Source organism: Eretmochelys imbricata, chromosome 9 (assembly GCF_965152235.1).
Source record: "Eretmochelys imbricata isolate rEreImb1 chromosome 9, rEreImb1.hap1, whole genome shotgun sequence".
In the NCBI taxonomy this organism is placed as follows: Eukaryota; Metazoa; Chordata; order Testudines; family Cheloniidae; genus Eretmochelys; species Eretmochelys imbricata.
This window is the reverse complement of record NC_135580.1, coordinates 47317972-47342989: the sequence shown is the minus strand read 5'-3', so window position 1 is coordinate 47342989 and position 25018 is coordinate 47317972. Positions and strand designations below refer to the sequence as shown.

Here is a 25018-nt window from a genome sequence, read left to right as displayed (position 1 = left end):
ATGTTACATTAGCTTTCTTCCAGCCTTCTGGTTCCTCAGTTCTCCAAGACTTATTGAAAATCAACTTTCACAGTCCAGCAAGCTCTTCAACCAACTCTTCTAAAATTCTTGGATGCAAGTTATCTGAACCAGATTTTTAAAATGTCTAACTGTAGTAGCTTCTGTTTAACATCCTCCAGAGATGCTGGTGGAATGGGAAGAGTGTTATCATCACCATAGGATGAGACTATAGCATCTGTTTTCTCCCCAAATACAGAACAGACATATTTATTGAAGACTTCTGCCTTTTCTGTATTATTATTGATAATTCTACTATTTCCACATAGTAATGGACCAATACCATTGTCAGGATTCTTTTTTATCCTGTTATATTTAAAAGACTCCTTCCTATTGTCATGCTGGCCATAGCTGCCTCCTTGTGTCTCTTTGCTTCCCTTATCAATTTTCTACAAGTCCTAATTTCTGATTTATATTCATTACTATTAACATCCCCTTCCTTCCATTTGTTATAATATAACAGATATATGTATCTGCCTTCACTTCCACTCTAAACCAAGTTATTTTTTTAACCAGCCTTCACCCTCAGTTATGGCTTTTTGGGCATCTAGTAAGGTAGTCTTAAATAATGCAGCTGTGCCAGGTGGTAAGAGCACAGAGGCTGGAGAGCATCCCCCATGCTCTCTGCATGCTCCAGGAAAGGGATAATCACAATGCAGTCCCTGCACTCAGAAGAGCAAAGGGTTTGCTCCCCATTTATTATCTCAAGGGCCCATGGCACTTCAAAGAGCACAGCCCTGCCCATTCTACATGCTGTTTGCCACCCAAAGGAGGAGGAAGCTGTTGAGGCATCCCTTTAACAACAGGATTATCCTAGTGGTTTTTTTCCCCTCCCTGATTAATTGTAATGAAAACAATATGCTTAATGACAAGCACCCAACTGACTGCCAGCCAACCAAACTCATCTGTTGAGCTTCCCATAGATTGGCTATGCAGCAGAATCCTGTCTGTAACCTCCAGAGATGCGTAAGGGCCAGGGGAAGGAGAGCGGTGCCAGCCTCATGGAGGGCCTCTGTGCCACTGAGCCCGTGCTGGGCAGGAAGGCTCAAAGAGGCCAGGGGAACATGCTCTCAAGCAACTCTTACTGCCTCTTGCACAGCTTTGGGGACCCCCAAGCAGCTGCAGGTGACCACAGTGGAGTCAGCGGGGGTGACTCCCTGGCCCCAGGGTAGCAGGACACACTCACTGGTGCTGTGAAGTGCCAGTGGATACTCTAGCTAGGCCCTGTCTTTGTATTTGAGAGTGCTAGGATGGTGCCCTACTGCTAGATCCAGCTCCTAACAACATTGTCCCTCCCTCCCACTCCAGCACAATCACCCAATGCAGGTCCAGATTTAACCCTTTGTTATCTCGGAGCACTATTTTTTTTGCTCGCACTGTAGAGGCCAGTGCTTGCAGAGAGAATCTGCTTCACCCCTGGCTCTTGGTTGTGTTTGTTCCTAGGGCACTGATGCCACTCTGCTAAACAAAATCAATTCCCATCATGGCAAAAGCAAAATCTACATCCCACCGAGGAGCGTCCATGACACCAAATTTGGTATCAACCACTTTGCTGGGATTGTCTATTACCAGTCAAAAGGTGAGAACACTTCAAGTACAAGCATGGTCCTCCTCAGAAGCAAAGAGAGGAGAGCACCTGTCCCCTGAGGCAGCTGCCCCATGGGTCATTGTCATCTCCCTGGTGCTAGATTACACGCAGCCTCCTGCTTGCCAAGCAGAAGTAATGAAGGCAAGAGGATTCATTTAAATTGGGGTGCAAGTTACTGTAAATTAGGTTTATTTTTGAGTAGCAGCCTGGGACCGGAGCCAGCGCAGATGATGAGGTTATTTTATTTCTGACCCACAGGTTTCCTGGAGAAGAATCGTGACATGCTCAGCTCCAACATAATGCAATTGGTTTACTCTTCCAAAAACAAATTCCTGAGGCAGATCTTCCAGGTGGAAACAACTGTGGCTACCCTAGGCCGTGGGAGCATAAGACATCTCAGAGCTGAGCATACCCTCAAGGTTGGCTTTCTTCCACTTGATTACAAAAAAATCTGGAGTGTGCTTGATTATCTTCAGCCTTCTGAATGGTCTTACATTCTGTCTGCAGACTCTTCTGTCTTTCCCTTGAGCAATTTGTGCACTGGTAGAACAGCTTGCGTGATCAACTGGAGTCCTGAATTATTGCCATAAACTGCTGTGATGTCAACCCAAAACTCAGAGTAACAGGGGGCCTTAGGACTTCCTCTCCCTGAATGGCCCATGCGGAGGCTACATTCAGGCTTGCATCAAAGCATTTGAGCTGTACTGCTCAGACAGCAAACTGACAAGTCTATATTGAGTCTGCCTCAGCTGTGCCTGGCTTTCTGTCTGAAGGTAGATGCCAGCTGAAATCGTCTAAGCGTGCACATGTTCATCACTATAGTATTTGAGTGCCTGTGTGTGTGTGTGTGTGTGTGTGAGTAGGTCTGAGTGGAGGTGGTATGGAGAAAATCATGACTAAAGGCATGCCTTGTAAACCCAGAAGCTCCTTTTAATTGAAGCAAGCCGTGACCAGGAGGCACCATGGTAGAGTGAATACAACTCTAGGAGCAGGCAGACAAGTGGCAATTCATTAAAAAATTCTCCATCTAAAGTCCCAGGGTAGCTTGTTGGGAACCTCAGAACTTCATGTGGGATCATTTAAGAGTATCACAGGAAGTGATCTGGGAGTGGAACATTGTGCAATCCAGGCATTGTGCATGGGATCATTCAGATAGCCAATCCAGAATAAAATATGAGTCCTGTGAACTACAGCCTAAGATCCCTGTCCCAGATACTGTTATATTGGATAGCAAGGTTGTAATAGGGTGCACTCACTTCTCGCGAGTGCCCCTGTTTGAGTGTGTGTTTTTTCTCAATTTTCTCCACTCATGGTGCCCCGTTGGCTACTGTAGTTGTCAGGCAGGTCTGGCCGAGTCTCTCACAGTCCATGTGCAAAACCAAACAAATCCCTTCTGGGGTACACAATCCAAAATGTCCCCCATGTCCTGCACCCTCCCTCAGTCTTTCACCAGCCCAACAGGGCCCATCACTGTACCCTTGCTTGGTCCAGCTAGGTTGCAAGGCTCCCACTCTGGAACTGAGCAGTGCCCTGAGGGCTTTTTTCCTGGGGTCACCTTGCCTCTACTTGAGTCCTCAGTGACCCCAGCTTTCCTGCTGAGCCACCCTTCTTGGACTCAGTTTGCTGACCACAGCTCCCCACTAAGTCAGTCCCAGTGCAGCCCTCTTCCCTGGGATGTCACAGCTCTAATTCCCTTCCTTAGGGTACAGCCACTTCCCTTAGTGGCTGGGCGGGGACCCGGTCCCACCCACTGCTCCGGGTCCCAACCCAGGGACCTTTTAATCCTTTTGCTGCATCCCTTTACTAATTGCTGCTCTATGTTTCCCTGGACCATTTCCCTATAGTCCGTCTTAGTTGAGTCGCAGCAGCCAGCCAGAAGCTGCTTCCTCACTCCCCCAGTCCCTGCCAGTAACTACCTGCTTGGTCCCAGCAGCCAGCCAGAAGCTATTCTCAGGCTCCCTGCCAGTAACTAATCCAGTGTTTCTCAAATGCGGCCACCAGGAGCTTTTCTTGCAGCCAGAGCCTCCCGGGGCTGTGATGGGGTGGGGGTGGGTGGCAAAATGGTGGCCCTTTCCCCTCTCTGTTGCTCCTGGATGCACTGCCTTGATGTTGATTGCTGGGACTGCCAGCAGGGGTTGGGCTCTGCCTCCTTCTGGAGACATCTGGAGCACAACGCTGGAGGAGCAGGCAGCCAGTGAATTCCCCACCTTCCCAGGGCAGTGGGGCTCAGGCTTTGGGCCTCAGCTCTGGGGCGGTGGGGCAGCAGGTTCTGGCCGAGGAACTTTGGGCTCCAGCTCTGGACTCTGGTTGTGTAACAGCAGGTCCCAGGCTCTGGCCGTGGGGCTTCAGGCTCCAGTCCCCCGCTGCCTCCCCCAACCCCTCACCCACCAAACCTCATTGCCTCTGACCCCTGCTGCCTCCCCTGACCCCGCATCCAGGGCTTAATGTGTCCCTAGGCTTGGCAGGGCTGAGTAAGTCTGCTGTGAAACAAGATACTTGCATGTTTGTTAATATCATGTTTCACAACAGACTTACTAACTAGCAATAAATAAATTACAGTGATTTGGACGTGTGCATATTTAGTTGTTTTTCCTAAAGCTAATTAAGTATTTTAGGGGAAAGTGTGAGAGCGGTCACTAGCAAGCGTTGGTGGCCACAGTCTGAGGCCATCAAAACATTTGTCCTGAGAACCCCTGAATTAATCTGTCCAGCCCCTGCAGCCAGCCAGGAGCACGTCTTGCTCTCCTAGGCCCTGCCAGCAGGTTAAACTCACTCTGTAATGGCCCTATAGCTCCTTTCATATGAGCCTGCTGGGCCCTGATAGGCTGCTCCTTGCAGCCTCTTTCCTGATTGGCTGCTGCCCACGTAGCCTCTCTAGGCAACTTGGAGGACCCCCTCCATTGCCCTTTTCTGGGGTGGGGTGTGACAGAGCCACAAGGCAGCAGGGCCTACTCCACCCCATCACAAAGATATTTCCCTAAGTAAGAGACTGAGTAGTCTGTGTACTTGGCACTCTTATCGCAGTGCAGCCTACAAAAAGGGCATGGCTAAGCAGATTGCGAACTGATCATGGCCTTTCCCCCACTGTACAGTGCTCCTTGGATGGGCCTGAGGGACCTCATGTCTGCGCCTTCCAAAAGGCAATGTAAGCCACTCCTCATCACCCTCCCTCCACACCCCGCGAGGCTGGCTGCTTGCCTCTGGCCACTGACGCTAACTTAGCTCTGCCTCATGGCCCAGGTGCAGTGTGCGAGTCTTTAAAATTCACGATTGCAAAGTTACCTTAGAGACATGTATCTAAGGGTGTAAAAATGGGGCAGGATTTTATTGTATGAAGTGAGAAGCAAAGAGTGGTTACCAACGTACCCAGCAAGAGTGGGGGAGGGCAGAGTTCAGTTTACATGCTTCTCCTTAACTGTCACATTTCTTCACTTTAGAGTGTTTAAGCAACCTCAGGTCTCAGAGTAGCAGCCGTGTTAGTCTATATCCGGAAAAAAGAACAGGAGTACTTGTGGCACCTTAGAGACTAACAAATTTATTAGAGCATAAGCTTTCATGAGCTACAGCATCCGATGAAGTGGGCTGTAGCCCAGGAAAGCTTATGCTCAAATACATTTGTTCATCTCTAAGGTGCCACTCCTGTTCTTTTAAGCAACCTCAGCGTTGCCTGAAGGTATTTTGTCTTTTACTTTTCATATTAGGTAGGTTTCCTGCCTGGGGTGGATAGCAAATCATCCTCCTAGCTTGCTGTAATGCTTGTTATCTATCTGCTCCCCTGGCTCCATTTCCTGATTCTGTCCTCTGATGTCCTTTCTTCCTCCGTCTCTGTCCCGCTCTGGCTTTCTGCAATCCAGAGCATCGTCTGCCTCTGCTCAGGTAAATAGCTTGAGGGAAGATGGAAGTGAACAGTGGAATAAGCAGCAAAGGGCAAGCTGGAGTGGCATCTGTGTAGAGAATAACCTTGTGATTAAGAATTGGGTTTATTTGCACTGCTTTAGTGGTTTCTTGTCTCCTCAAAAAGCCTGTGTTATTTGAAACTTTTTCTTTGGAGCATGCATGGGAAATGCAATGGCTCATCTGTGAGGAAAGAGATGTTTTTCCAGTGGGGATGCATGGCTCAATTCAAAGCCCACGTACATGAGTGGAAAGACTCCCATTAACTTCCATGGGCTTTGTATCAGGCCCATACTTTGGAGCCTGGGAAGTAAAGGCTGTAGAGAGGAATGGTGGGTTAATGGCTCCATGGGACTTTGCTGTCCTGAGTTGATAGAACTGCTCCTCGAGATCACTGGGAGAGAAACCACAATCCTATTCCTGGCAACAACGTCCTTAATTGTGTAGCCATGTGAGACCATCAGGATACAGGTGTCAGATCTCTCTGTGGCTGTCTTACTGACTTATTGAGGTAGAAGATGGACTGCTAAAATGTGGGAATATCCAATGTTAATTAGGCTCATGTACTGTAGTTATTTTAGCTGTTCTGATCAGATGCCTACTAGTTTTAAGTGAATAATCTGTGTTGTAGCTGCTCTAAGGCAGTGGTTTTCAAACTGTGGGTCATGACCCGGTACTGGGTTGCAGAATGTAAGGCACTGGGTCGCGGCGGCTCTGGTCAGCCCCACCGACCAGGCTGTTAAAAATTCCATCAACGGTGCTGCCTGGATAAGGCAGGCTAGTCCCTACCTGTTCCAACACCATGTTGCACCCCAGAAGTGGCCAGCACCAGGTCCAGCTCCTAGGCGGGGGGGCCGTGGGGTGATGCGTGCTGCCCCTGCCCCGAGCACCAGCTCCGCCCACCCATTGGCCGGGGGCGGTGTCTGCAGGCAAGAGCCACCCACCTACGAGCCAGACCTGCTGCTCGCCGCTTCTGGGTGCAGCGTGGTCAGTAGTGCCAGGGTAGGCAGGAAGCCTGCCTTAGCACCGCTGCTGACCGGGAGTCGCCGGAGGTAAGCCTACACCCCAACCCTGCACCCCAATCCTCTGCCCCAGCCCTGAGCCCCCCCAAACCCAGAGCCCCTTCCTGAACCCCAAACTCCTCATCCCTGGCCCCATCCCAGAGCCTGCACCCCCATCCCAGAGCCTTGACCCCCCCCTTGCACCCCAACCCCCTACCCCATCCCAGAGTCCCCTCCCACACCCTGAACCGCTCATTCCCAGACCCACCCCACAGCCCTCACCCCCACACCCCAACCCTCTGCACCTGCCCTGAGCTCCTCCCACACCCCAAACCCCTCATCCTGAGTTCCGTTGGGTCATGGGTATCAACAATTTTCTTCAACTGCATCGCCAGAAAAAAATTTTGAAAACCACTGCTCTAAGGCACTCTGAGGAAATATTTTCCAAAAGTACATGTGTTTGGCCACGGGAGGGCAGTGTTGATCCATAGGTAAAGCTGTGGAAGTGCTCAGTGTTAGATGTTGAAGTGTGAATGTTTAGAGAGGAATGACAATCAGAATGGATTTGCGTAAGTGTAATAGCAACATGGGCCAATGGAGTGTGTGGTTCCCCTGTGTCAAAGAAACCTTGTGTCACACAGTTATTAGCTCCTTGCTCTGAAGAAGCCCTGTACTAAAACAAAACAAACAAATGCAATAGAACCCTGCTGTAGGTAGGATAGGACAAGAAGCAATGGGCTTAAATTGCAGCAAGGGCAGTTTAGGTTGGACATTAGGAAAAACCTCCTAACTGTCAGAGTGGTTAAGCACTGGAATAAATGGCCTAGGGAGGTTGTAGAATCTCCATCATTGGGGACTTTTAAGAGCAGGTTGGACAAACACCTGTCAGGTGTTAGATAATACTTAGTCCTGCCTTGAGTGCAGGGGACTGGACTATATGACCTCTCAAGGTTCCTTCAGTTCTATGATTCTGATTTGCACAGAGTGTCACTGTAATGGAATGTGCAGTTTAAACACAATGGAAAGCTGAGATTAACTCCTACTACAATGCTCTAACAAAGAGTGTGGAAAATTCTGCTCCCACTTAGGCGGGTGAAAACTTGGAGTAACTAAAGTAAAGGTGTGTTTCCACTGGAGTCGCACCAGTGGAACAGAGAGCAGAATTCAGCACAGTTGCTATAAGCATAAGAACTCTGTATTTATGATCATATGCAGATCAGCTCTTAACTTTTCACTATGTATTCTGCGTATTTGTACCATTTCACTATTTACAATAGCAATAACAACCTTGGAGTTAGACTTCTGTAGCTAATGGCTGACTGGGAAGCCATGGGCCCTTAGCCTGGGCAGCTGGGCATGAACTGCCAGGTAATACCTAGCCTGGAGGTCAGTATTGCTTACGTACATGCTGTTTCCTATCAAGCTCACAAGCACACACATATTAATTACCATTGCAATAATAACCTGGTATATGCCAAGACAGGTCCTATAATATACCCAGAACTTGTCCGCAGAGAAGGATCCTGGCCCTTGGTACGCATGATGGGTAGGACTTTGCCACTCCCATACACACTGAGCAGCACTTTACTCATGTAAGTGTAACCCTTCTGCCCGTCAGAGTTGGCAGCAACAAGGGCCGGGTTCAATATCTAGGGGATCCATTCCAATAACACAATGCAAACCGGCTCGAGCCCCCACCCAGTGACCTGGGACAAATATATACCACCCCCGCTGGGCGCCTCCAAGAGGCAATACTTCCCCTCTCGCAAGCACATAGCCTGAGTGTAGCAAAAGCCTTTTAATAACAGAGAGAAACAATGTGGCATTATGTTGGGGAAACACCACCAACAGGATTCATAACACAACCCATGAGCAAAAAAAAAAACCCACCCCAGGCAAATTGGGGCATGCCCTTTTCCCTTTGGTTCTTGAGTCTAGCAACCCCAAATCACCCAAGGTCCCAAAAGTCCAATGCCCCAAAAGTCTCTGTCCCTGGTCAGGGCAGCCCCAGAGTTCGAAAGTTTATCTGCGGAGCTTTACCTCCCAACCTGGGTGGAAATGGGACGGGGTAAGAGGCACCTTACATGATCTGAAGCTGACCGCCCCACAGCTCCATAGCAGCGCTCCGCTCCGCCAGCCGCCCCACAAACTCCTGCGCTCCGCTCCGCCAGCCGCCCCACGAACTCCTTCGCTCCGCTGCGCTCCGCCAGCCGCCCCACGAACTCCTTCGCTCCGCTGCGCTCCGCTCCGCCAGCCGCCCCACGAACTCCTTCGCTCAGCTCCACGACCCACAAGCAGCTCCTGCCATCCACACACTGCTCTGCGTTGAACTGCTTCACCAGCCGTGCCGCAAACTGCTCCACAATATATCTTCAGGCTCCCCCACTACTTAACACAACACTCAGTGATTTCAGCTCTTAGGTGAATTCAGCTTGTAGTAGGGGAGCCCCAGTGCTGGTGCACTGTCAGCCCAAAGTGAGCTCAGCAGCCTATAACTAGACTTCTAATGAAATCAAAATTAGCTCTGATATTCCACAGTGGAGAGAGGAGGAAGTGCAATTAGCATGTAAGGCCCTCACCAAGGGGCCCATGCCACCAAGTATTAATACTTGTCCCCAGCCTCTCTCCATTCACACAGTTTTGGAACCCATGACCCTTGCCTAGCGAGTGCTACTTAGTTGATGGTGAATCCCTCCATCATAACAAAAGGCCACGTACAGTTCCAAGCACAGTTCCCATAATCAGGGTAATAACAATTTATTCTTCCTGCCCCAATAACAGAGACGCTGGGGATCCCACAGCAGCCAAAGTGACCATTTGAGCAGCTATGGTCTCATTCTAGGCGTGGTGGGTGTGCCTATGCAAATGACATCGGCCCCTGAAGTTCTTTTCCACAACTTGCCACACCTCACCACCAGATGTCAGGGTGGAGCTCATCCTGACACTGCTTACATAAGTAATCCCAGTGAGTGCCGGGGGATTACTGGCATGAGTAAGTACAGCGTAGAGTAAGGATGGCAGATGGGTACAGAAACAGAAATTAGGGGCCTGGCAGAAAATGTGTTTCTCTTTCCAGGAACATGCAGCGACGTTATTAGTAGGCCCAAGGGAGATAAGAATCATGTATGTGCTTATTCTCTCCAGGGCTTGGATACCAACAAACGCCTGTCTACATTAGGTGGTCAATTCAAACAGTCTCTGGAGCAGCTGATGAAAATCCTGGGGAACTGCCAGCCGTACTTCATTCGCTGTATCAAACCCAATGACTACAAGAAGCCTTTGGTAATACTTCAAAAATACTAGATCAACGTCTTACCCGCAGTAATGTTTGTGTTTAGGGGGAAAGTGACTTAACAGAAATCCTCAGTTGCTGTATAGCATCTTGTATTTCCACCTTAACTAAGAATAGCTGGAGTTCTAAGGTGGCTGTAATAAAAAAGGCAACAGTATAGAGTGACTTTAATTTTAAATGGACCCTGCAAAAGGTTTTGGAGTGATGTATTGCAAAACCAGGAATGAGGAATATACTGAAACATATTATAAAAGCCTCCCTTGTACCTAAAAAACAGATAATTGGGAGGGTTTTAACTAACAACAAATAGGGAAAGGGAAAAAAATATAACTATGGGGCCAAAAGTGATCATACTGAGAGACAAAGGTGCTGGTGTTTAAAGAGGAGAAGGGCCATCTGAGCAGAGTCACAAGGGAAGAGCGAAGGTCTTGCAGTTAAGACACTGGACTGGGACTCAGGAGATCAAGACCTGGTTTTGCCGTAGACTCCCTGTGTGACCTTGGGCAAGTAACCTCATCTGTCCATGCCTCAGTTCCTTCGTTTGAATTGGGGACAATAGCACTGCCCTACCTCAGCTGGTGTGCTAAGAGGATAAAAGAGAGTCAACAGAGGGGAAGTGCTCAAAGATTGCAGTGATGTGGCTATAGAAGAACCTAGATCAAATGGAATTAAGTTCTATGTTGCAAGGTGCAGCACCACCAAGGTGCAATTACCTGCCAAGCTAGGAATTGATGATGGGATCGTCCTTACCAGAACCTCCCAAGCAGCCAAAGGACAGACTACATTTGAAATGCATTCTAGGGCTTTGTATTCATGATCTTGCATCTTTGCAAAAACCTGCATCAACCTGCTGTGGGCAACTAGGGCCTGGCCCAAAGCCCACCAAGATCAGTGAGAGTCTTCCTAAGGACTTCAGTGGGCTTTGGATCAAGCCTCTAGTGACCAGTGTTTGCAGATGTAAATTCAGGGGGTGGATTGAGCTCCTTTGACAAATGTGTGTCCACCTTAGTTTTGGAAACAAAGGGCCAACTCCTCAGCTGCTATAAATCAGCACTGCTCCATTGAAGTCAATGGAGTGATGTCAGCTTGTATCTGCTGAGGATCTGGCTCAGAAACAGAGAAATACTAATTTTAAAAAAAGAATTGGCCATGTGTTGACTCACACGCTAGCTGCACTGTGGTTTCCTGAATAGAGCACATCATTTTGGATAGGCCGAGTCTTCTCTTGCAAACTGCCATGTGCTTTCCATTCCCATTGACTTCAGCGGGCATTAAGGATGCTCAGAACCCCATGAGAGGTGCTCAGTGCCTGGCCGAATTGAGCCCATAGAGTAGTCTAATCATATCAGACCAGATCCAACTCCCTTTTTAAGTTTGTGGGAAGACCCCCATTATTTCAGGGGGACTGGGTCCTCACCTCCAACAGGGACAGGGCTCAGGTTGCAATGAAACAATAATGGAACGACTTTTCCATACTGCCGTGCAGACCAAGGCCCTGACCCTGCCAACTTATGCCCATGCTTACCTGTTAGTACGTGACTAGTCCCACGCAGGTCACTGAGACTACTTGCCTGCTTAAAGTGGGTCAGCCTAGGCAGGATCGGATCCTATGGCATAACTGATGTCACTTGGAGGGTATATCCCTGTCTTTCATCCAGTAGCCCTGAAAAGTTACTGTGCACCTCTCAGCCAGCACATGTCCCACCACAGCAGATGTAGCCACAAGTAAGCATGCCAGTGCCAGTGGTATGTTTCTATTTTCTCAGTCTCTGTGTGATATGAACAGAAAAACAACTACAGAGGACTGTAGAAAAAAAAAAAAGCACTCTGTCCACTCTCAACTGTTCAAAGTAGCTGGCAAATATCTCTTAACTGGTACCTGATGGTCTGTTCATATTTACAGCAGGCAAGGATTCTGAAATCCTGTCCTTTATCTGCCCACTGGGGCTGGCTGTCATTATTCAGGATGTGAGGAAGTTCACTTTTTAAAGTAACCTCTTTATAGCCCTGATCTTAACACTTCGCAGTTCATGAAATCCTGCCCTTCCCCTCCCTTAGTCTCTGTGGCTTGTAGAAAAGGCCCTTTAAGGGGTTACACTTTCCAAAGTGACAGTTTAAAAACAAACTATGCACAAAAACTATAGCACTAGACCACACTACGTGAGGCCTGAGGCTCCAGGGTCTTACCGCTTGTGCCATCACTGACACTTGTGCAAAGGGAGAGTACAACCCTATTGGGCTGATTCGGTAGCATTCAACAGCCACTTGTAGAGGTGTCAGTGACTAACAGGTGGAAGTCTGCAGTGAATCTGGCCTGGTTTGTGTCATCTTGGTTTCTTTCAGCCCTTGTGCTTGCGGTAGGGATGTTAAGCACTCTTGGTGGAAGTTTCAGGGATGTCCAGATTTTACATTTGCTTGCTCAGATTGGGTCTTGCCTTCATAATTACCCATTTCATACACCTGTCTGGCAGTCTGAATGCCAAGGTATGGGATGTCCTATGTACATGCTCACCTTTGAGCACTGGGCCCACAGTATGATGGATTACTTTAAGGTGTGGATTTTTAAAGGACCTCACCCTAACCTCTAATTTTGTTCTTTTGATAAAATGCAGGCACAATTTTGCAGGTGTAGATTCTGATCTGTAGATATCTGCTGGTTTGTGGGATCAGTTAGGAAGTCAGACCACTAAGTGTCACAAATGTTCCTGCATTTGCTACCTACAAAAGTATACCCACAATTTCTCATGGGTCTAAAAGTGCAGATCTGGAATTGGAAATGGCCTTTAAAAAAATCAGACCCAAAGTAAATAGATCATTTCTGCTGCTGCCGTGTGCAAATATGCAGCTCCACAGAAGTCCCTTTCTTACCCCAGCAATGGATTTGATGCATTGACTTATATAAAAAAGGCAATTAAAAAAAGAGAGTAGTATCTCATTTTGAAACCATCCTGGTATCTGCAGGATGGAGTCAGCAGATGCTCTCTAAGGAATGTTACATGAACAATTTGTTTCTGTGATAAGTTTCTTCATGTGTCTGTCCTTTCAGTTGTTTGATCGGGAGCTGTGTATCCGACAGCTGCGCTATTCGGGAATGATGGAAACCATTCGGATTAGGAAGGCTGGCTACCCAATTCGCTACAGCTTTGCAGAGTTCTTTGAGAGATACAGAGTCCTGCTGCCAGTGTCCGCTCGAGAACAGGTGTGTCCACAGGAACTTGATTAATGCTAACTGGACTTTTCCTGATGGGGCACTGAGGGTAATATAGTCTCAGTTAGATTTTAAGCCTAAAATGGTCTCAGCTCACTGCTCACATGTACTGGATCATATGGCTAACCAGGGTTTAAATGCTTCTATTCTTCATGTTCCCTTTAGCTCATGCTTTTAGATCCAGTGGTCCTGGGTTCAGTTTCTGCAAACATCCCAACCAAGCGCATCATTCCAGATCTAAAGCACTTTCATTCTCTGCACCCTCATTTCTGAGATCTCTTTGTGCTGAGAAATTAACATGCCCCTGGCTTTGGATATCGGGACTTCTCAGAACAAAAACTAACATTCCTCTAGCTCTCAGTTCTGGAGCCGTTTAAACCTGAGCCATTTCTACTCTTGGCACTCTCAATCCTAGGCCTCTCAGACCTCCTAAATTTCTGTTCTTCATGCTTTGAAATGCCAGGGCCATAGATGTTTAGATCCTGCAACTTCTGTATTTCTAACCAAGTCCCGATCAGTGACAATGATTTTTTCCCCTATCAGCTGCAGGATGATGCTCGTCGGTGCTGCATTTACATTTCTGAGATGGTTCTAGGAAAAGATGAAGACTGGAAAATTGGAAGAACCAAGATTTTCCTCAAAGTAAGTAAAAAAGGCCATTTGCTACCTCTTAAGGTTAAAAAAAAAAATGTGGGTGTGTCATCGGAAAGCTTGAATTCCCAGTTAAGGAGAACTAAGTCAGCAATCCTGAGTTCTAATGTGAATGCTATCCTCCTCTCCGAGTCCAGCTCTTTGGCCCTCTATACAATGTAGTTCAGTGGGTATTGTTGTGCCACCAAATGGCTCATCCCATAAGAGATTCACTCACCCACTTCCATTTCCCATTTGTGCAGAGGACCAGCGCATTGCACTTCATAACTCCCTGCTCAGGCCCTGAAGGTACAGAGTATGTTATAGTGTGGGCATACTGTACGCCTGCAGATGGCTACAAGCAAGAACAGTGTGGCCAGGTGCTGCATAAACTTCCTCCTCCAGTTCCGACAATGCACATTGATGCCAACTCGCAGCACACCTGCAAGTTCTGGGTCTCTTCAGCACAGATGCTGCCCTTTGTGTCAAGTTTCTGGTGGTTCTGTGTTGAAACCGTTAAATCAATGTATATTTGTGACCTCTTTTTAACAGGATTATCACGATATGGTATTGGAGGTGCAGCGAGACAAGGCGCTCACTGAAAAGGCCATTCTGATCCAGAAGGTGCTGAGGGGATTCAAGGACAGGTGAGTGCTTTTAAAGAGCACGAGAATTCGTAGTTGTATAAATTCTCACAGACTATTCTCCTCCTTGGGATGCAGTATAACATAAGTAAAGCACGGTCTATATCAATCCGCAGCTTTCATTGGCCTTCAATTAGACTCCTCAGGCACTCAGATAATATACTGATGGGGCCATATAAATAGATGGGCAAAGATTTTGCTCATAGATTTGTTATGTTTTCTGTTTCATTTTATCTTACAAAATCCAGTGGTGCTGTACATGGCACCCCGCATGTTTGTGAAAGAATGATCAATAAATCCGCCTGGAAGGAGGATTTGCATTTATCAGTTTTTAGTAAACAATGGGCTAAGTCTCAGTGCATGAAATCCCACTGCAGTCAGTGTCCTCTTTTAATCTGTTTTAACCCTATCTTAATTTTAATTTTAACCCTATTCAGTTCTTCTCCCTGCCAGTGTAGAATTGTTCCCTGTAGTTATGGTTCCTAATGTTTTGTCCAGTTCAGTTTAAAAAGACAATGTATGTCGAGTTTACTTACATACTAGCACACAGCCATCCTCAGCTGCTCAGATTCCTTAAAGGTTTGAGTTATCACTTAATCTAACTCTGGCCAATCAAAGTGTGTTTTAGGGAAGAGTTCTAACTGTGTTCGGGAATGCGTCCATCCGTGAATGTGTAATACGGGTGTCATCCACCCTGCATTTACTGGGAGAGTGATCACTGTAGGAAGTTTGCAAAACTCATCTGAATAAGCAAACATTATCAGTAAAAACTCGAGTTCTAAGCATATGGTGATCAGACACATAGGGTTAACTTATCTAGGTTTGATTTCTGGAAACTGGACTACGTTTTCAGCTGTCACATCTCCAATGGATTTCACGGAGCTACTCCAGCAAAGCACGTGACCTGGAGTTACTGCTGAGAACATTACTGGAGCATCATGGGTCCATCAATAGGGATTACTGGTACTTTCCCTATACTCTCCTCCTCTCCATTAGCAAGTGGATACAGAGTGCATATGACAGGATTTTGGATATCTTGTCTAATTCATTCTGCTGCTTTACTTGCGCTGAGAAGCAGGGTGAATCTCTGACTGGTGCTATGCAAGGGGTCAGGCTAGATGATCAGAATGGTCCCTCCTGGGCTTACCATCTGTGAGCATGGGGTGCAGGCGGACAGGATGTTGTGACTGAGAGGGCTAAGTATGGGCTAAGAGGGGAGAGCCACTGCTTCATTCCTGCCCCTCGCCCTGGTCTGTTGTATAAGATATGGCAGGACTGCCTAGCAGAGTAACCTATTTCTTCACCCATCTGCTTTTAGGAAGCAGTTTCTAAAACAGAGGCAGGCTGCTGTGAAGCTGCAGGCAGCTTGGAGGGGTTATTACGGCAGGAAGAATTTCCGACTGGTAAGCGAGTGGGGTCTGGCCTTGAGAGAGTGTGAATACTGTGCTGTACATGGCGGGAGTTCAGAGTGGCTGCTCAGCAATGAGAGAGAATGGGCAGTGGGGTGGTGTATGGAGAAGAGGGGTTAAGCCCAACAAGGAGCACCTTAACCCTTGTTGAACCCAAGACACACCCTCTTATTAGTAAAGCAGTTACCCCTATCTAGTCCCAGGAAGGCCATTTTCTTCCATTCAGTTCTCTTCAGTCCTGTTCTCTCCTTCCTTTGCCTCTGTTTCCTGGGATTAATGTCATTCCCTACATTCAATAGGCCATGATCTTCAAAGAACTTTAAAGACCATGATCTTTAAAGAACACTGCACTGGCAGGAAATAAAGCATTCACTCCAGTGGTAATTTCCAGTAGCTGTGTCAGTTGTCCTGAGTCTTTGTCCAGGGTAGCTACAGAACTTGTTATCCTCTATCCAGCCCAACACAGTCCTGGCCTTGTTTGCATCAAGCCTAACTGCTTCCACTCATTCTTCTCCACGTTCTGCAGATCCTGCTGGGCTTCGAGCGCCTGCAGGCCCTCTTCCGGAGCCGGCTACTTGCTAAGCAGTATGAAACAGCCCGGGCCAGTGTGATTAAGTTTCAGGCCCTGTGCCGAGGTTACCTGATGCGTCAGAAGACGGCAGAGCAGATGAAGGCTGTGTGCGTTATACAGGCATATGCCAGGGGTATGTTTGCTCGTAGGAGTTTCCAGAGGATGAAGAGAGAGGTATGTGTGCACAGTCATCTCTGAAACATGATATTGCTTCTAGAATGCTTTGATAAGCATGGGGAGCAGCAAGCTTCTATAGGTAGCCAGTCCCCATTGTGATAACATAGTGTCCCCAGATGAGTTCTTAAGGCATCACCATAGAGTTGACTGTAGGATGTTCTCTTTGGTGTAGAATCCTAGAGTTAGCATGATGATGTGGTTCTCCAGGGTCTTGACAGGTATGAGAGCAGGGTCTTCAACATGCAGATCTCATGTCTGTCTGTCATCTGTGCTTATTAAATTAGGGGATTTGCAGATGTGGGACAAAATCACTTGGGGAAATTGCAAAAAAAATAAAATGCATTTTGTTTTAAAAACCAAAGAGAGTTCAGGAATATTTCTGTGTGGGAGGCATGAAGGGAGAACAAAAATATCTTATATGTTCCAGTAACTTCTGAAGAGGTAAATCAGTTTCTATAACAGGGCCTGATATGGTCTTTTACAGAAATCAGACTGTATTGCTTTCTGGAATGAGATATACACTGCCATGGACAAAACTCCTTAATTATTATTCATATTTCAGTAGCACCTAGGCACCCAGTCATGGGCCAGGTCCCCATTGCGCTAGGCACTGTACAAATACAACAAAGACTGTCTGCCTGTCTCCATCTATAGATTTTCTAACATGCCTATTATCAAATGTCATATACATAGATAGGAGATGGACTTCGACTTTGACCTCACTCTCCTCCAATTCTCTCATTCAGCCACTGCTCCTTGCCAAGGGCCAAATGCATACCTAGAGGGAAAGATTTGGTGTTTTCTCTTCTTCCTTCTCTCACTTATTCCCAAGCAAGATCATCAGGGCAACCCCTTCCCCACATCCTTCCTGGAGAAAGTGTTCAGGCTTACAGTGAACTCAAAGTCAGTGCACTTTCTCTTACTGTCAGGGACCTCCTTACAAAAATTTGTAAAGGGGGCTGGGTGGCCAAATGAACCTTCAGTACTTGCCTCTTGCAGAAGACAGCAAGATCCCTTGTTGAGGAGCCCCAGTTAACCTCCTGGGCATTTCTTTCATTTGAATATCGGCCCCTTTTCAAACTATAGAATTGAAAAGGCAAAAGTTCTCTTCTGAAATAGTTTTCTTACATCCAAATGGTACTAGTTTATATGGGCCCTGTTGCCAAAGACAGCCAATCTACAGCTGAGCAGCCACTGAGGGATATTACTAAAATCTTGGGATGGCAGCCATCCCTGCTTCTCAGATGATGGTAGAATGTAGCCAGCAAAGCAGGGTAGAGATGTTCATAGAGTGTTACTGTTCCCTGCAGCACCAGCATAGACTAGAAGCCAGAAGGCTATGCTTAGAAGAGGAGAAGCGCCTCATCCAAATCGTCGGGCCAATGAGAGCAAAGCAAGAAGCCATGAAGCTAGAAAAGGTAGGAATCAGGATTTGGAGGGATGAATGCAGAGTTCTCGTGTGTGCTCACAGACACCCCACTCCACCAAACATACACACATGGACTTGCTTAACTCTCCACACACACACATATGCATTGGGCTGCATTTTCAAAAAGTAACAACATGCAGGTACAGTTGTGACCTCCCTTGTGTATGCAAAGAAAGAACTGTGCAAGCAAGTCAGACATGCTTATCTGCCTGCACATTTCCCCAGATTGCTCATGCAAGTCTATCTGCAGCAATGTACTGGCACATTTGTCCAGATTGCCCATGCCAATATGTTACCAAATATTTAAAGTCACACTCTTCTCTTAAGAGTTTGGGATTCTGTGCTTTCCCTGTAGTAGCTATTGACACCACTGCCCCTTACAGTTGCATAGTTTTTAGGCTAAGATTTTTAAAACAAAACTAATTAATGAGCACCAACTGTCAGGCTCCTGGGCCATACGACTTTAGACTTCCAGTATTTAGAATCTTGGGCTTAGTTTCTTATCTCATCCGCTATTACGCATCAGTAAGTGAAGGAGAACTGACTTTCTGATATTTTCTTTTGTAATGTTCCATAATCCATCCAATATAATCTGTTGGTCATTTGGGATCTGAAACTATGTCCCCCCCTACAGAAGCTTTGCTGTTTACAGGAACAGGTGGAAACATGGGAAGCTGTGGACTTCGTGGCCTTCTACAACTGCAGAAACAAAAGTGACTTTTTGTGAAGTTGGAAAAGAGAAAAATGTTGGGCCCAATTCTGATTTCATTTAACCCCAGTATTAGATTGGTGTGAATTATTGACTCCTGAATTATCCCAATGTGAGTGGGATCAGAGTCAGACTGCTGTTAATTTTGGCTTTATGCCCCACTTCCAGCATGTACTTTAATTTTTTATATCCAAGGCTGTGTCAATCCTGGATGTAGCTCTCCAGTGCAGATGCATCACTCCAGTGTGACTCACCAGTACAAGCACCATTTTGCGCTGGTGCATTGTGTCTACATTGGGAGTTTGCACATGTCGAGCTACATCTGTGTAGTTACATCAGTGTAAATGTCCCAAATCTAGATAAGCCTTCAGTTCTAGCTAAATACCCTTCTAGTTAATCTTAATGTGTCTTTTGTGTGTTTAAAGGAGCACCTGGCTATCCTGGAGAGGGAGGAGGAGGAGGAGAAGCAAAGGAAATGCAATGCTCTCTCCAACAAGCCACCACCTTATGATGCGATCAGCGATCAGGAAACGGTGGATAAAGTGTTTGGTTTTCTGCCTGCTGTGATTGGAGGCCAAGAAGGGCAGGCTCCTCTGGGATTTGAGGTAAAGAGCAGCAAAGACATGATGGGCCAGATTCATCCCTGGTGTAATGTCCTTGACTTTGCTGAAGTTGCACCAAGGATAAATTTGGCTCAACCAGCTTCTATAAGGTGAAAACGTGAGCACTGGAAGAGACCAGAAGAGAAGAGCTAAGTGGATCCACTCTCTTGAGTCACATGATCTCATGCACTTGGCATCCTGGGGAAGCTCATTAGTAGCTCAATTAGCATAAGCTTCTGTCTCGTACAGGGCTTGAGAGCTCTGTGCCTCCTGAGGTCACAGAATGCCAGTTCCTTTCCTCTGGCAGACCCTAGAAAACCCATGCCAGCCTCTTCATTCTGTATCAGTCTCTTTTATTCTGCTTCCAGGGCCCGTTTCTCTGTCTGTAATTTTCTTGTTAGTCTTTTACAGTACATTCGTGCATTTCTTGTGGATTTAGTAGCTTTCTGTTTGAAAACGAGAGTAAGGTAGAGAGTGGACCTGATATATAGAACTGTGTAGCCTATGTGATAGCATCAGTTAGTGTTTTATCTGGGGACAGATCTTGTTTTACACACAGTACCTAGGTCATGGGGAGGATGTTCCAGAAATGTCCAGCATATTATCCATGCCCAGTGAAACATGCCTTGGAGCCTCTCCAGCTTGATAATTTGTTGCCTTGGAAAGGAATGTAATTTGGCAGGACATGGGATCTGCTTCTGGATATCACCTTGAGCTGTCAGGTCCAGGGAGAAATTGCAAAGGATATTTCTAGCCACATGAAGGAAAGCTAAGGCCTGGTCTACACTAGAAAATTAGGTTGGTTTAACTACATGGGTCTCGGGTGTGAAAAAATCCACACCCCTGAGAGGTGTCATTAAGGCAATCTAAATCCCCATGTAGACAGCGCTTCCCCTGACCTAGCTACCACCTCTCAGGGAGGTGGATTAGATATGCCAAGGGAGAACCCCTCCTACTGGCATAGGTGGTGTCTATACTGAGGTGCTAGAGTGGTGCAGCTGTGTCGCTGTAGCGTGTTAAGTGCAGGTAAGCCCTAAGTCCTACTTAACAGGCATAGGACTCTCTCCCCAGCATTTTGTTGACAAATCTGATCGTTGCTGGGAGGCCAGACTGTGCTTTGAAGTCCCTAGTTCTGCAACATTGTTGAGGTTAGGTCCAATCTTCTGCTGAGCGTCCTCTGCCTCAAGAAAGCCAGTTTCATCTCTGCAAGAGGAAACATCAGGAGGACTTGAGGAAGTGCAGTCACTTGGGAGGGTTTAATGCTGGAAGGTCCTTCTTCCAACATGCTTTCTTAGCCTTGGGCTCCTTGGGGTTAGCTCTTCCAGGACCCATCAGTTGCCAAGTACCCCAGTCAGCTGATTGCTCAGGATAAAGTAATTTGCGGTCATTGCCATTCATTTCAGAGGATGAGGCTTCCAGGTTTCTGATGAGTGATGGAAGACTCCAGTGTTAGCTGCACCAACCGCCTTAGGTCACCAGTCTGAATGAAGCATGCTTGGGGTGCACTGTTTTGGAGATCCCTACAGTTCTTAATGTCATGAAGTTAAAGCACTTGAGGTTTCTGGAAGCTTCAGTGCTGAACCATGTAGGACACTGTCCCAAGGCTAAGTCTCTAGCACTGCAGGAGTACAGGGAACAGAGGAAAGACTTTGAAGTTGCAGAAGGGGTCTGTGGTCCCAGTGGAATGGAGTGGGAGGAGGCAGGTGGATTAGAATGAGCATATAAATCTCTAGATCAGTGTAGAGTGAGGGCTAGCAGGAAAGATAGTATAATGAGATAGAGCCTAGCTTTCCCAATGAGCAGACACCATAGTGTTCCCAGGCCACCTGGGATCCCAGGCTGAATGCACTTAGTGACAGTTAAATCTCCAAGAGCAGGACAGGCACAGCTCCCAGTGCCTACTGCTGGCTGATGGAAGTAGCACTGATATTAACTGAGAGGCACCTGGCTGGGACCCCAAAGGCTCTTTCTGGCAAAGCCGGGAGGCAGAAAATAACTATATAGGACATGAGGAGAAAGGAAATGGGCTCTTGTCTGTGTTCTGTGCAGGACTTGGAAGCAAAGGCAGGCAAGCTGGACGAGGTGGACCTGGACATGATTCCCATGAGCATGGAGCTGGAAGAGGAAGTTGATGACCTGGCAGAGTACACGTTTCCAAAGTTTGCAGCCACTTACTTCCAAGGATCCTCTACGCACATGCACATCCGGAGGCCGCTGCGTCACCCGCTGCTCTACCACGATGAGAAAGATGATGTCTTGGTATCATGTTCCTTCTTTGCAGTGCCCCTGCCTGCCTTTCCTCTTCTCCAACAGGCCTGTCATTCCCTGACCCGGGGCTGTGGGCAGGGGAGACTCTAGAGCCAGAGATACTCCTGAGCACTACAATGGAACTAGTAATTTCCATGTTCCCTGAAGGCTGCTTGCCTGCAAGTCTTTGCTTCCCACTGGCAGGTGCTGCTTACAGCCCAGTGCTGGCTGCGCAGGAGAGATTCCTGCCACTCACTCAGTCAGCTGACACAAGGTGCCCTGATGTAATCGCTTCTCCACCTTTATTCTACCAAGGAAAACATTCAGGGGTAGCCCTGGCCACTCCTGCTCAGGGTAGGGGAGGGGAAGAAGGGGCTTTAGGCTTTCCCTTCACTTAGCTGCTGTTGGGGCTTCTGGTTTTTGAGGTGAAGTTGAGGGGGAGCGGAGGTCCATGCCTTCCCATCATCCTGCTGTTGCTGCTCCTGCTGAGGAATGAGGAGTTCTGGGATTCCCTTACTTAGCATAGGGCAGCCTTAGAAAACCAGGGTCCCCATCCTGCAAGAGATTTGATGTCACTCCCTTGCAGGTTTGGGTCCTAAGGGCTCTTGGGAAAGCTGAATGCTGGCTGCCAGTCACTGAGTAAGTTCAGACTCCAGCTCAGCTAATGTTTCTGTACCACTTGCCAGCCCCATCCTGCACCCTCCCCAATATTCAAAAAACTGCCTCACCACAGCAGCTGTTTGAGGGCTTTAGCAATAATACAGCTAGTCTAAGGGCTTGTCTACACTTAAACGCTGTAGCACTTCAGTGAAGACACTACCTACTCTTACGGGAGGGGTTCTCCTGAGAGGTAGATCAGTGGGAGAACTGTCTCCATCAGGGGTTAGGTTGGTTTAACTGCATCGCTCAGGGGTGTGGATTTGTCCCATCCCTGAGCGACGTAGTTATATACCCTAATTTCCTACTGTCGACTGGACCTAACATTCCCACCAGAGCCACCTGAAGCTTCACATGCTGTCCTTTCTGCATTGGGGATACACGAATATTGCTCATACATGACATGAGAGTCTATGGACACTTCCCATGGGAATGATATGGAGCACAGGATTTTACCTGCCTGAACAGTGGGGGCGGGAAACGAGAAGTCCTACCCGTATGTGCATGTGTGGCTCTCTATGAGCAGTGGGGAGCCTGGAGTTCTCCATATCTGTCTGACTCCACATCCATCTCCTGCCTTTCAGGCTTCCTTGGCTGTGTGGAATATCATCCTACGGTTCATGGGCGAACTCCCGGAGCCAGCAATGTCTGCTAAGAACACCAACAGCAAGAGCAGCTCTGTGATGACGCAAATCTATGACACACTTGGCAAGAAAAACCAGATCCAGCTAATGGTCCACAACACTCCAGAACTGGTAAGAGGGAGAAGCCTTTATTTTCAGACTCTTCCCCCTGCTATTGTGCTGCTGTTCTGAGTGGTGAGAACCACAAAGGAACACGTGAAGGCTTTAGCACTCCTGCATTTAACACATACCAATAGCCTTCTCTGCAGAAAGCCAGCCTCACTGGAGGAAACTGTAGCCAGTTCTGGCAGCCAAGGTGAAAACATTCACGTACCAGTAGCAGAGCTTAAACACTCTGCCCGCTGGGTGGAGAGCCTCAATTTGAGACAACCCCTATGCATTATGGGCCAGATTTTCAAGCATTCAGCATCCTCACTGTGATGTGGATGGCCAGGTTTTCAGAAGAACTTTGCACCCAATGGACTGAACACTGGAAAATCTGACCCTGTGTTTAAAGAGACTATTTAGAATATTTTTACTAGCAGTTTTAATAGCATCTTAGAATTTTTTTAACTAGTTATTGTAATTTTACTTCTTCCCAAGCGGTTGTAGCTAGAAACAGCCTTTTTCTCCATCTTGAGCCTGTCTCGAGAGATCCCTATAGGAGTCATGTCGGCCCTCTGCAAGTGGCACCTACAGTATGGCTCGGCACAGGCAATGCAAGTGGAGAACAACCAACACTGGTAATAAGCTTTTTCCTCTTCAATTGAAGATGGCCTCAGCATTATTGGATGTAAGCACTCTAGCCCTCACAGATGAAAAGAGCAGCTCATGCAAGTGACCTACAAGAAAAGTTTGGGCACAGCAGTTGTGGTCTGCTCTGCATAAGAAATTACCTATTGTAAGGTTTTCTATAGAAGAGGCTCTCAACCTATCCAGACTACCCTGTATCCCTTTCAGGAGTCTGATTTGTCTTGCATACCTAACGTTTCACCTCACTTAAAAACTACTTGCTTACAAAAATCAGACATAAAAATACAAGGGTCACAGCCCACTGCTACTGAAAAATTGCTGACTTTTTTTTTAAACCATACAATTATAAAATAAATTGCAATATAAATATTGTACCTACATTTCAATGTATAGTGTATAAAGCAATATAAACAAGCCATTGTATGAAATTTTAGTTTGTACTGACTTCACTAGTGTTTTTAATGTAGCCTGTTGTAAAATTAAGCAAATATCTAGATGAGGTGATGTACCCCCGGAAGACCTCTGTATACCCCCAGAGGTATGCATACCCCTGGTTGAGAACCACTCTCACATCAGAGTAGTGTCTAAGCAGTTAGATGAACCTTTGGTGACCTACAAGTGATAGAAGTAAGGGCTGTTGGCCATAACTTCCTCTTCACGTTCCTGTAGGATCCTGACTTGTACCTTTAATTATGGCTAAGCGAAATCATGCAGCTAGCAGTGCTTAGTTAGAGCCCCATGGGACCAATAAGGGGGTCTGTCAATGGGTAGGCTTACTGCTGGTGCATCCTGTTGTGGCACAGCAGGCTCTCCTCAGCTGGTGCCCCTCTCTTCTTACTCCTCAGCCCCCTGTTGGGGTCAGGTATGGTCCCACCCCTTTTGGGGTAAACTCAGTCCTGAATGTCTACAGCCCAGCAGCTTCATGCCAGGTTTTCAGCCTGACTACAGGCTTGAGTCCTTTCAATTCTTTATCTCCAGGGCATTCACAAATTACCTTTGACAGGGGGCTGGTAGGGGAACCGAGGCTCTCCCTCTACTCTAGGCTCCAGCCTTGGGACCCTGTAATAAACATCAGGTCTGCCTCTTCAGACCCACTGCTTCCTGCCTGGGCTGCTTCCTCCCACAGCCTGTCTCTAGGCCATTCTACCAGCCCCTCCTCTGCAGATCCCAAAAGGAAAAGCCCCATAGTTGTGAGGAACAAGGTATATGTAAGAATCCCTTGCCAGGCCTACCTATCCCTAGGGAGGCTCTAATGCCTAGCAGAGTCAGTCACCCTCCAGCCCCAGCCAGGCCTTCCTTCAGGCAGTCCTTAGATAGGCTCTGGCCCCACCAGGCCTTCTTTCAAGGGCTTAGCATAAGAGGCCTCTTCTCTTCCCAGCCAGCTCCTGACTGAGCTGGGCTACCCCTTTTAACTCCTCCCTCCAGGCTTGGCACTGCTCCCAGGTGAAGTGGGACAGGGCTAATTGAACCCACATGCTCTCATTAACTCCTTTCCACCTAGTGTGGGTTTTGTACACCCTATCCCAG

The 25018-nt window shown here is 47.3% G+C and overlaps 1 protein-coding gene across 1 annotated transcript in view; it reads left to right on the top strand.

Annotated features, from left to right (window-relative positions):
- The window catches only part of MYO7B (myosin VIIB), a 79155-nt gene that overhangs the window by 18228 nt on the left and 35909 nt on the right, over window positions 1-25018 (top strand). The window contains exons 13-24 of the mRNA XM_077826215.1: window positions 1501-1636; window positions 1904-2064; window positions 9685-9822; window positions 12879-13031; window positions 13584-13682; window positions 14223-14317; window positions 15633-15717; window positions 16250-16468; window positions 17782-17889; window positions 19035-19214; window positions 21261-21470; window positions 22700-22870. Coding sequence (XP_077682341.1) covers window positions 1501-1636; window positions 1904-2064; window positions 9685-9822; window positions 12879-13031; window positions 13584-13682; window positions 14223-14317; window positions 15633-15717; window positions 16250-16468; window positions 17782-17889; window positions 19035-19214; window positions 21261-21470; window positions 22700-22870 — 1755 coding nt within the window. The remainder of the gene's footprint in view (window positions 1-1500; window positions 1637-1903; window positions 2065-9684; window positions 9823-12878; window positions 13032-13583; window positions 13683-14222; window positions 14318-15632; window positions 15718-16249; window positions 16469-17781; window positions 17890-19034; window positions 19215-21260; window positions 21471-22699; window positions 22871-25018) is intronic.